Source organism: Podarcis erhardii (assembly GCF_964252035.2).
Source record: "Podarcis erhardii genome assembly, chromosome: 12".
NCBI classification, from domain to species: Eukaryota; Metazoa; Chordata; class Lepidosauria; order Squamata; family Lacertidae; genus Podarcis; species Podarcis erhardii.
Window position 1 is genome coordinate 41,904,787 of NC_138513.1, and position 12,555 is coordinate 41,917,341.

The window sequence follows — 12,555 nt, forward strand, 5'->3', positions numbered from 1 at the left end:
GTATGGAATCACCTGTATTTGGTCACCATTTCTTGGACCTTGTGGGAAACAACTTGGCTTTAAAATCATACCCAATGCTCAATGAATATGTATTTGAGATTCCTTTGCAAGAAAAAGCAAATCAGTAATTTGCACACTGTTAAGAATAGCAAAGCAGGAAAAAATAGAATTGTACATGGTTTTAAACTTGATTTGATTTGAAATGATTTTATAATGAAATGATTTTAGAATGTTATATTATTTTACTGTTGTTAGCCGCTCTGAGCCCGGCTTTGGCTGGGGAGGGTGGGATATAAATAAAAATTTATTATTATTATTATTATTATTATTATTATTATTATTATTATTATTTTCTCTAGCCCAAAGTTAGGAGATGTTTTCCCCACCCCCTTTTATGAGTTATCAACCATTATTCTGAAGTACTAACAATAAACGTGATCATTCCATTTGCTGTTTTGCAGTTGGGATGGAGATAGATGGCCAACTAGAGAGCGACTCAGAAAGTGAAGGTAAATGATAGATTAATAGCAGCTGCCTTTAATGGTATTAAAGAATTTATTTTCCCAAGAATTACATGCAGTGTGTATAAACTGATGCATACAGGCAGTGACATAAGCAATTGTTCAGTGATTGCCAAACATCTGTGTGTGTGTGTGTGTGTGTGTGTGTGTGTGTGCGTGTGCTTTCCTTAAAATGAGTGGCTAATCCTTTTCAGCCTGATGGTTTGGGCCAAAAGAGAGACCAAAAGGAACTGGGGGTGGCAGTGGGGTGCGTCCAAAAATGCTCTGATTTCTCTTCAGATCATATAAATCTTTCGCCTTCCATGAAAATATTTTGTTTTTTAAAAAATAATATTTATTAGAAGTTTCCAATTACAAAAGAAATAAAAAGAACAAAACATCCCAATTTAAAATCTTATTTTCAGTAACAACTTTCCAGGACTTCCCCTCCCCTCCCCCTCTTGTATTCCAATTTTTACAAATAAATTCAGCAAATTCTTATCCCAGATTTTGAACTTATTATCATTAGCCCAGTTTTAAAAATATTTTCCCATCCCCTAAAATTGACCTGTTCCCTTCCGCGCGTTCCCTCCTTTAATATACAATACAGATTAAAATAATCAAATATAATTAATTAAAATAAAATTGTAAAATATAATTAAGATAATCAAATATAATTTTATGCCCTTTGGATTCCAAATTTCCCTCCCCCCTTTCCCGGTTGCGTTCCCAATGTTCATCAACGTCTGATGTCTTCCTGGAGCTCCCACATCTATCTAGGCCATAGTCCTTTACCAGTCATCTTTAATTTCGAATGTCCAATCTTGGAAGGAGTCTATCTCAAAAAGGCCCATTTCTTCCATCCAGATTTTTATATTTAGGAGTAAAAACTCCAATTTTATTTCTTAGACTTTTCAAATCTGGATGTCCCAAATGTTCCCACTTCCAACTTTATCCAATTCTTGTTGTTCTTGTTGTTCTTGTTAATCCCTCTCCTCCTTTTTTTTCCCCCCTGCTCTCCTGCACAAATGTTCTAATTCCAAAAGCTTCTAATTCCTCTGCAGAGGCTCTGTTGTTCAGGAACAAAACATTATGCCAAGTCCCTTCCATTCTTCAATAGATAAATCTATTGTCTCCTTTAGTGTGTAGACCTCTGTAGACAAAATAGTGTTCCATTCCTGCAGTTTCCCAGGAGATAAAAAGTTCTATTCAAGTTCCAAGCCAACAATACTTGTAATATCCCTCAGCTCCTCTAGGTGGATTGCAATAACTCAGTTCCCTTCCAGATCACGCCCACCAGTCAAAATAACTTGTTATTCCTTGTTTTAAGCAATTTGTATCCAATTTATAACAAATGTAACCGGCAAAGTCCTCGTAACAAAGTTCTCATTTTTGTTCTTCCGCTTTGACAGCTCTTTGACAGCTGTCAAAACCTCTCTTTCTCTTCTCCCGGCGCTCTCACAAATCGCTCCCAGGATTCCGGCGGGGGGGGGGGGTTGCTTTTTAATTCAATTCCACTTTTCTCCTCCAGCTCAGTCTTATAATTTTCCATCGCAAAGTTAGTAACTTTGTCAAAATAGGGTTGCGCTCGATCTTAGTTGTCAAATCCTTTACTTTAACTCCTCTACGACGGGGGGGGGGCTGACTTCCTTTTTGCGTCTCCCCCGCTCGCTCCGAATTTTTTTAAAAAATTTATCCCCCTTTTTAGTCCAGGTTCCAATTACTCACGGGTTATTCTTTTAAGTCCAAATTTTCAATAGAAGAAGTCAGCACTCTCCGTCGAATGGCATGCGGCTTCGCTCGGCAGGGGAAGCGGAGGACTCAAAGCACCACCACCCCCGTCACCTGTTCCGCAGCCTTTAAAAAGGCTCCTTCGCGGGTCGGGGGGGGCGCAAAAGGTGCCAGCCGAGTCACCATGTCCATGGGTTTCAGCGCCCATGGTTTTTGAGGGTCCCTGTGTCGCCGGCGCGGTAGGACCCAGCCCCTGCCGAGCAGGCTCCCTCCGGAGCTCGGAGGGAGTCCGCCATTCGACGATGGCGCCAACCCGGAAGTCCACTCCATGAAAATATTTTGGCATCACACAATTGCAGCTGGGGACTCGTGGGGTGGTCAGTATAAACATATATATATTATTAGGGGGGAAATAATAATTGTAAAATACGGACAAATTTGGGGGTTCCTTGGGAGCCCACAAAACAATTTTTTGGCATCATGGCATGATAATGAAAGACCCATAAAGTTTTTTGTGTTTTTTGTCTAAATGGAAATGGTTTTTAAACTAAAAACTGGGGTGGAAGGCTCTTGGAAGGCTACAAAAGCACACACCCTTTTAATATTATGGCATAACAATGCAGGGCCATAGGCGTAATCAAAATGACAAATTGGAGGAGCAGAAAAATAAAATTGCAGGTCCAGATGCAGCCCATGGGCTACCCCTGCCTTAATACACAGTCTCTGGTTCTTATCAAGAAGTACTTTTGCCTATTAGATCAGTGGGATTCTATTCTATGGGCTGAGTCAGACGTACTTGGTGTAACTGACAATGTCAGTGGTTTGGAAGGGGTACAGCAGATCATCTACAGTGGAACCTCTACTTACAGACGAAATCAGTTCTGGAGGTCCATCCGTAAGTCGATCCGGGTCACTGGTAGAAGCGCCATTGTGTGCAGGCGCATTCGGCGGCAGCATGCTTCTGCGCATGTGCAGACAACGGCAGCCGCTTCTGCGTGTGCACAAACAGCAGAAGCCGCTTATGCACATGCGCAAATCGCAGCAAACCCAGTATTTACTTTCGGGTTTGCCGCGGTCACAACGTGGATCGGTCCCAAGTAGAGGTGGTCGTAAGTAGAGGGTCTACTGTACTTCATCCCAAAAGAAGAATCAAAGTGTGCTGGACCTGAAGCATCCTATCAGATGCATGCCCACACGTTCACCCTGAGAGCAAGGAGATTCCATCACCACTCAAAAGCAGCTGATTCCAATGTACTCCACTTACAGTTAGGGAGTTCTTTGTAATACTGCATTGATACTTTTGTGCTGTGGCACTGGTGAACTACTAAATCCATACTGGAGGGCTAAGCATGGGAGTGGAGCTGCAATGGAGTACTAAATTCACAAATTTATAGTTTTGGCAAGACTTACGGCAGTGATAAGAGGAGAAACAGACCAAAAACTGATAGAGTGGGATTGTGTAAAGGAGTATATGAAAAAATATGGATGTGAGGGCGATCTGGCTGAGACATCTGTCATCCCATTGATCGCCAGGGTTGATTCGGCTGATCTGGCTGGCTAGGTGGGTGTCCCCTTTCTCCCTCACCGCTCCATGTGCGTCCCTCCTGAAGCTGCACGCTCGGTGGAAGAGGACAACCATCCCAGATAGAAGGAGTGTACCGTTCTTCGGTCAAGGGTATACGTTATGAAAAAAGATTGTTCCGGTATAAATATATTGATATGCAGTGAATGAAGTTTGCAGGGTAAAGATAAGGAGGAATTGGTTATAAGAGGTATAAAGGTAAAACAATATAAATAACACAACAATCAAACTTAAAATGAGAGAAGGAAGTCATATACGGGTGGAGAGAAGTCAAGATTATATGTAATTTTGTTTGGACTTTTGTATTATGGATTGATATTTTTCCTTTTTCATTTGTGGCTAGTTTTTTCTGTGTTTTTTTTGTTGGTGGTGGTGTTGTCTATTCTGTTTGTTTTCAGTTATTGTAATTAGCAATTTTAAAAAAAATAATCCACAAATTTCCTATAAGGGAATCACCCGTGATATTGCCTACTATGTGAATGTCTTAAAAGTCTCTCCTAACATACTCGAAATAATAGTATTATTAACCTTTAGGGCACTTGACTGACTGCTACAATAGATGCACAAGTCTGTTATAGTGTGTGATACAAAAACAAGGCTGATCCAGAGACCACGACAGTCATTGAGGATGTATATTCATGCATCTAATTACTTGTCTGTACTAGTAGGCTACTTCTTATTAACTGAAGGGAATTTTATTGAAAACAAGCATTGCTCCCTTAGATACAGATGAGGAAGAGGATGAAACGATAGTCAGAAGGCGGAATACAAAGGAAACTGCTAAGGCAACAAAAAAAGAAAATGAGAGGGATGCTGACGATGAAAGTGAAGAGGATGATGGAGAGAGTTCCAGGAGGAAGAAAACAAATAAAAAGAAAAATCAGAAAGTGGGGGATGATGTTGCTGGTGATGAAGAAAGTGAAATGGAAGAAACAGCAAAAGGCAAGAATAAGGGAGGAAAAACTGTTTCCAGCAAAGAGCAAAAAGATGCTGCAAACAAGAAAACAAAAGGGAAGAAGAAGAAAAAGAAAAATGCAGATGAGAGGTAAAGACCACAAAATATGCGTAAGGACTTTGATATTTGGGCCTTGGGTACAGATAACTATTTACAAAAAGTCAATGCTTTTCTATCAGTTCTGAGTGGCACACAAACATTTAAATCACTGCTTTTCTTAGCAAAATAAACATCTGTGGAGTCGATTGCTTTCCCAGCACCACTTCTGTGTACTCCACGAAGATAAAATGAGATTTAATGATGTGTGCCTTTCAGGAGTAATGCAAATACAGTGGTACATTGGTTCTCAAACTTAATCCATTCTGGAAGTCCGTTCCAAAAACAAAGCGTTCCAAAACCAAGGCTTGCTTTCCCATAGAAAGTAGTGCAAAACAGATTAATCTGTTCCAGACTTTTAAAAACAACCCCTAAAACAGCAATTTAACATGAATTTTACTATCTAACGAGACCACTGATCCATAAAATGAAAGCAATAATCAATGTACTGTACTATAAAATAAATAAGACAGTATTGTAGGTGATAAAAAAAATTAAAAATTCTTACCTGCACTGATGATAGTCATTGTTTGGATGGGGGGCTTTTATCCATTTCCGCAGTCACACAATCAATCAATCAATCAGTAGCTGAACTGGGTTCCACACAATCACAAAAACAAATTAACCGGAAAAGCCTCAAAAACTAAAACGCAAAATAAATAGCAAAAACAAAAGTGTCAAACTTAATCCATTCCGGAAGTCTGTTTGACTTCTGAAATGTTCGAAAACCAAGGCGCAGCTTCTGATTGGCGCTGGGGCCCCTGAAACAATAGCCGACAACTTTATTGGACGGTGCCCTTCAGCTCTCTATATTGGACAAACAGGACAAACCCTACGTCAAAGGATAAATGGACATAAATCTGACATCAGGAATCACAAGACAGAGAAACCAGTAGGAGAACACTTCAGTCCCCCAGGACATTCTATACAAGATCTCAAAGTAGCTGTCTTATTACAAAAGAATTTCAGAAATAGACTGGAAAGAGAAGTTGCTGGATTGCAACTTATTACCAAACTTAAAACCATGGAGAGACCTGGTCTGAATAGAGACATTGGATTCTTATCTCATTATTGAAATTGAAATACTTTATTGTCACTTGTACACAAGCACCTCCTACTCAGCTCTCTTAGTCTTAATTCCCCTCATTTACTGACGCACACCCACCAAACCCGAAAGTCAGTTGCCCTGTTGTTATCTTTTCATTCAGCAGTCTAACAGCCCACAGATAGAAGCTGTTCTTTACCCTGTTGCTGCGACTAATCATGCTTCTATATCTTCTGCCTGAGGGCAGGAGATCAAGAAAGTGCTGGCCAGGGTGTGAATCATCTCCGAGAATTTTCCTCACTCTCCTGAGGCAACGTTCTTCCGCTATTTCATCCAGCAGATTCATGGGACAGCCCATAATATCTTGTGCTGTATTCACCACCCTCTGTAGGCACTTCCTATCAGTTGATGTCAAACCAGCGTACCACACTGTGATGCAGTATGAAAGGACACTTTCTATTGTGGACCAGTAGAAGGAGATCATCAAATATTGATTGACATCTTTCTTTCGCAATACTCTGAGGAGATGGAGTCTCTGTTGGGCTTTCTTAACCACTAAAAAGCTATTTGTAGCCATCTCACCCCTTGCTTTTTCCTGTAAGACCAACTGCAGTCATTAACAGTCATCAACAGGTTTACCACACCTATCAGCCAATCACCCATTCCCACCACCCTTCTGAGTAATACCCCTCCCCACCCTCTCACTATATAGAAGGGTCTGGTGACTTCTGTTTCAGTGTATCTGAAGAAGTGTGCATGCACACAAAAGCTCATACCAATGACAAACTTAGTTGGTCTCTAAGGTACTACTGGAAGGAATTTTTTTATTTTGTTTCGACTACAGCAGACCAACATGGCTACCTACCTGTAACCGCATTGAACGTTCAGCTTCCGAATAACATTCAAAAACTGGAACACTTACTTCTGGGTTTTTGGTGTTTGGGAACCAAGGCATTCAAGAACCAAGGCACCACTGTAGTCTGTTGTGATTTTTGCTATCTAATGAAACCATTGATCCATAAAATGAAAGCAATAATCAATGTACTGTACTATAAAATAAATAAGACAGTATTGTAGATGATTAAAAATTTTTTTAAAAAAATTCTTACCTGCACTGATTATAGTCATTTGTTTGGATGGGGGGCTTTTATGCATTTCCGCAGTCACAAAATCAATCAGTCAGTAGCTGAACTGGGTTCCACACAGTCACAAAAACAAAATAACCGAAAAAGCCTCAAAAACAAAAAATAAATAGCAAAAGCGCCAAACTTAATCCATTCTGGAAGTCCGTTTGACTTCCAAAATGTTCGAAAACCAAGGTGCTGCTTCTGATAGGTGCAGGCGCCCCGGAAACAGCTGACAGCTGCATTGGATGTTCCGCTTCCGAAAAACATTCAAAAACCAGAACAATCACTTCTGGGGTTTTGGCATTTTGGAACTAAGGCGTTTGAGAACCAACCCCTGTAGTCTATTGTGTATTCAGCCATCAGTGTCCACTTTTCATCCTCATTTCCATCCTTTATCAATAATGGATAATATTGACCAAGTCACCCAGTATCTTACATCTACCATCACATCACATGTTTATAGCCAAATCACATGTTTACTGAACACACAATAGCCACAAAATATGTGACACGTGCCAAGCTATCCATAGTCAACACCTGTCATCAAATGCAAAGTATTTTTGCACGTGTTACTCCTGTTTTTGCATTGGCACACAAAACACTGGACTCTGTGCATAGCAATGACTGCACATGGTGAGCTGAACGCATTTGATGAGCTGATACATTGCAAGATTCAAAGCACTCACCACATGAACAAAGGAATGAACTGTGCCTGGTCCCGGTCTTGTCTTTTTGCTCCTAGTTCTTCCTCATCTCCCAACTCCTCAGACGATGAGTCTCTATGCGAAGAGGAACTGGCCAAGCTAAAGGAGCAAGTGGAGGAGAAGAAGAAACTCATTTCGATCATGAGAAACAAACCCTGGCGGATGGCAAAGAAATTAGCTGTGCTGAGGTAACCTGCAACACTCCCCCCAGTGATGTCCATTTTCACAAGGGATAGGTATGTGTTTAGGCTTCTCTTTCAAAATGGCAGAAACTGCCCTGCAGCCACTATATCACTTTGGGAAAGCAACCAATGTTTGCCATATCGGTTGCCTTAACAAGAACACTGAAAGCAGGAATCTGTTATCGGTCTTTGTAACTGAAGGCCGGATGATGAGTAGAAATCTCTTCAACTGATACCCAGCTTTGGCTCATTTTATTGCTTCAATTAAAACACACAGGCCTAAATGCCTGGCTTTCAGAAACCTTGTTGAAGTAAGCTCTCTGCTCTTCTTTGATTATTTATGCTTTTTGCTATATATATGAATCACAGTGATCCTTTCCCAAGAGCTTTCAGGTGTTAGACATTTGGAAGCAGTTAGGAGAAACATAATGCACCAATTACTGATTTGTGGAGTACAGCTGCCAGGCTCTTCCAGCGAATGACGCAAGGTACCCTCAGCTAATAATGTTTACTGGCCAGCATCAGGGAGTGGCTGAAGCTCAATGGTACAGCATACAGCTGGCTTGCTGAAGGTCTCAAGTTCAGCCCTTGGCATCTCAGCAGGTGAGAGAAGAACATTCTGTCTGGGACAGCTGCTGCCACTCAGACCAGACAACTGAGCCAATTGTCTGGTTCAGTATAAGGCTTCATGTGTACATTAACTGTTTTAAAACCTAATGGTTCATAATGGCTGTTTAAGAAGGCCCTTGGCTGAATATTTTCTCTTTTTGGCATATTGATGTTTATCTAATAGTCATTTTGTTTTATTATAGTCTTGATTTTTCTGCTGATATTTTGATTTATGATTCAGTTGAACTGTGGGTTATTTTATATTCACCATCAATTTCAACTGAAAAATGGGCAGCATGTTTTTAATAATAATAATAATAATAATAATAATAATAATAATAATAATAATAATAAATAGTGCAAAATGATGTCCAAATTATTTCATACAAAGACCCACACGTAGAGCTAGAAGAGAAAGCAGGGTAAGTTACTAGATGCTAAAGTATCAAGGAAACACAACATAAGGAATTAGGGTTGTGGTTAATTATGCCCTACTCAGAGTAAACCAACTGAAATTAGTGAACTCAAGTGAGTCATGTCCAGTAACTTCAATGCCCCCACCAATTCAAGGCACCACAGAGAACCATGTAGATCAGTAACCCCTCATGAAAAAAAATGTAGGTTTTGTGGTGAAGATACATCCTTTAGTACTCACTGAAAGCTCCAAATCTGAGTAAACTGGTCAGCTGACATTTGGAGTTTGTCAGTTGACGTAACTAGGGAGGAAGACACAGAGAGGACTACCTCAACATAATGTGGCTTGCCATCTTACTAAGAAAGTTGTTCATGGACAATGATGCAACAATGACCAAGTCACAATGTTGAGAGAGAAGAAACCATGGCAATTAAACCAGTTTACATTTATAGTGTAAATATCATCACAGAGGAGAAATGTTGGATAAGAACCCCTTTGTATAACATGACAGCAGACATGATTTCAGATTCCTTCATGATGAAACTCAGGCCTTGGCACTGCTTTAGAACTCAAGCACTGTGACTTCAGTGGTTATACTGCATTTGTGGTCAACACAACGGTAAGTGTTAAAGCTTCTGCCAACTTCCAGAGATGCATTATTATTGCTGTTGTCGTTAATATAACCACCTTTTCAAACTTTAAATTAGGGAGGCTCAAGCTTTTGTTGAAAAGTTTGAAGGTGCCTTGGGGAAAGGCAAAGGAAAAAAGTTGTATGCCTACAAAATGATGATGGCAAAGGTAAGCGACATGAGGAACTCTGATGAATGTAAGGTTTTCCCATAATTTGTATGGTGCATTTTTGCTGCTGCATTTCATGAAAATGTTTTTAGATGGTACTTGACACCCTCAAAATTACAGTGGTGCCCCGCAAGACGAATGCCTCGCAAGACGAAAAACTCGCTAGACGAAAGAGTTTTCCGTCTTTGGAGTCATTCTGCAAGACGAATTTCCCTATGGGCTTGCTTTGCAAGAGGAAACGTCTTGCGAGTTCTTGCAAGTTTTTTTCCTTTTTCTTAAAGCCGCTAAGCCGCTAATAGCCACTAAGCCGCTAAGCTGCTAATAGCCGCTAAGCCGCTAAGCCGCTAATAGCCGTGCTTCGCAATACGAAAAAACCAAGAGACTCGCGGAACGGATTAATTTCGTCTTGCGAGGCACCACTGTAACTAAAATTTACAAATTAAAATCCAACCTATGTTGGAAGTGTCAAGAATTGGAAGGGATGATGTACCATATCTGGTGGGGCTGCAAAAAGGTAAAACGTTTCTGGGATATTATACATGAAGAAATAAAAAAGATGCTTAGGAGCCCCATAGAAAAGAAACCTGAGGCTTACCTACTGGGCCTTTTGGGGAAAGATATTCCACAAGAAAAGAAAGTAATTTTCCTGTATGCTACAGCAGCTGCCAGAACAGTATTAGCCAGTAAATGGAAAAGTGAAATAATTCCCTCCAAAGCGTATGTAAAATGAGTCATTATATACAACTGGCAAAATTTACAGCAGCCATAAGGTTACTGCAATCAAAAGTTAAGATTACAATGGAAATGCTTTGATTATATAGATTATATAAACACTGTTCACAAAACAATATGTTGAAATGTACAGATTAAGACTGTAGAGTTTACAAGAAGAATGATGTTTGAAATGAGATATGAAAGATAATCCAGATAAGGAATATAATGTAAAGATTCAATATAATAGATAACAGAAATCGGGATGTGGTGAAGGGGAGTCAAGGGTGGGTGGTGGATTATATGTGTAATTTTATTTATATTATCTTTTTGGTTTTGGTTTGGTTTTGTACCCCCTTTGTATTCTTCTGTATTATTGTATTGTTTGTAATATTTTTAAGAAAGAAAGAAAGAAAATGCAAACGCAGGAATTAAAAATGTTGAAGTTGAGTTTTTAAAGCCATGCAGTGGTACCTTGGGTTACAGATGCTTCAGGTTACAGACTCCGCTAACCCAGAAATAGTACCTCGAGTTTGCTTCAGGATGAGAACAGAAATCGCACGGTGGCAGCAGCAGGAGGCCCCATTAGCTAAAGTGGTACCTCAGCATAAGAACAGTTTCAGGTTAAAAACGGACCTCCGGAACAAATTAAGTTCTTAACCCGAGGTACCACTGTACTTGAAATACATATTTCACGCACTGTCAATGTTGAAATAAATGGAAGAACCAAACCGCTGCTAAATAGGGAAGGCAGTATGAACAAGGATTCCTTACAGTACTTAGGTGTCTCCTCACTTTAAAGAGGGCTTCTCAGCATATTTCGTTGTCAAAGGCAAAGAAGCAAATGGCGTCTTTCAGGTCAAGGTGCAGAGTATCCAAGGCCAGTTAAGTTATTCTGGTACTTTCTACAAAAAAACAACAACCCACATACACCTCTCCCTGGGAGTAATAGTAATAATAATCAATCAATTTGCTGCCCTTTCATGGCACTCAAAAATCAGCCGCCTCACTCTGTCTAATGGTAAAGTATACTGCTAGAAAGAAGAGTCAAAGTAAAGTCCACTTGTTCTCCCTGTCATCGATCAAAAGAGCTCAATGTCACTGTCTCGTTGAAATCCAGCAGTTTTAGATGAGGGGCTCGTCTTTAGTTTTTCAGGACAGCAATAAATAATTTTAACAATTCCACAATTCTGCCTGCAGCGCCCGAGCAACGTTTATTTACTCTGTTTATTTCCAGAAATGGGTCAAGTTCAAGAGAGATTTTGACAATTTTAAGACACAATGTATACCATGGGAAATGAAGATAAAAGAAGTGGAAAGTAAGTTAACATTTCTACTTATTTAATAGAATGCTTGTCAATACTGTTCTGGAATCCCTAAAAAGAATCTTCATAGACCAACCTTAACATCACAACCCAAACATAATGACCTTTCCCTCATTTGAAACATCCCATGCTCGCTGTTTCACAAAACACTTCTTTTGTTTACTAAGTTTAAGCACTGCTTTTCAACTTCTGTTTCCAAAGCAGTGTACAGATAAAAAAGATTTCATTAAAAGAGCAAGCCTCAAAGCTACATTGCATGCTTTATTTTGGAGAACTTCAAGATAACAGACTTAATAATTTCGTTCTCAGTGTGGAAGGAGAATGCTACTTATTGACCACTTAAAAACTTGTTGTCTACATCCAATCACTATGCACCAAGGATTTCAGCATATGCTGATTTCTTTGCTTGTCCAGTACAAACAGGGGTAATTGAAGATGTGCAGAAAATAATATTTTAATATTAAATCACTTAAATTTTAGTTTTTCATTGTTCTATGGGAATAACTACAACCCTCTTCAGGTTGACTCCCTGATATTCCTCCAGTTTTTCACATGCTGGCTGCTTATTCCTCATTAACGGTTTCCATTTATTCACTGAAGCCAGCAAGGGCAATTGTCCCATGTGCTCAAAAACATGAGTATGGTGTGTGCTTGCCTAAGGAGACGCCAAATTTGGTTTTGAGATTTGTGGTGCTGATAACACCAAGGTTGCAGATTTGATTCCTGTATGGGTCAGTTGCAAATTCCTGCATTTCAGGGGGTTGGACTAGATCAG

General features: G+C 39.8%; 2 protein-coding genes and 1 long non-coding RNA gene across 8 annotated transcripts in view; 2 read left to right on the plus strand and 1 right to left on the minus strand.

Annotated features, from left to right (window-relative positions):
* LOC309325752 overlaps window positions 1-12,555 on the minus strand; it is a 107,586-nt gene that overhangs the window by 74,762 nt on the left and 20,269 nt on the right. For 2 of the 3 annotated variants that reach the window (XR_014149955.1, XR_014149956.1), the window contains exon 3: window positions 7,723-7,839. This is a non-coding gene — a long non-coding RNA (uncharacterized lncRNA). Of the gene's footprint in view, window positions 1-7,722; window positions 7,840-9,186; window positions 9,315-12,555 lie in introns of those variants that run through there. The other variant, XR_014149957.1, reaches the window with a different exon arrangement.
* Window positions 466-5,920, plus strand: LOC309326190 (uncharacterized protein). The gene is made up of 2 exons (XM_081834692.1): window positions 466-509; window positions 4,537-5,920. The coding sequence occupies exons 1-2, from the start codon at window positions 467-469 to the stop codon at window positions 4,860-4,862; spliced, it is 369 nt and encodes a 122-aa protein (XP_081690818.1). The 5' UTR covers window position 466; the 3' UTR covers window positions 4,863-5,920.
* LOC309353058 (transmembrane channel-like protein 2) overlaps window positions 7,738-12,555 on the plus strand; it is a gene marked incomplete at its 5' end in the record, with an annotated part of 51,467 nt that continues 46,649 nt past the window's right edge. For 3 of the 4 annotated variants that reach the window (XM_081882039.1, XM_081882041.1, XM_081882042.1), the window contains 3 exons: window positions 7,738-7,928; window positions 9,654-9,744; window positions 11,693-11,774. In XM_081882039.1, coding sequence (XP_081738165.1) covers window positions 7,738-7,928; window positions 9,654-9,744; window positions 11,693-11,774 — 364 coding nt within the window. The remainder of the gene's footprint in view (window positions 7,929-9,653; window positions 9,745-11,692; window positions 11,775-12,555) is intronic. The other variant, XM_081882040.1, reaches the window with a different exon arrangement.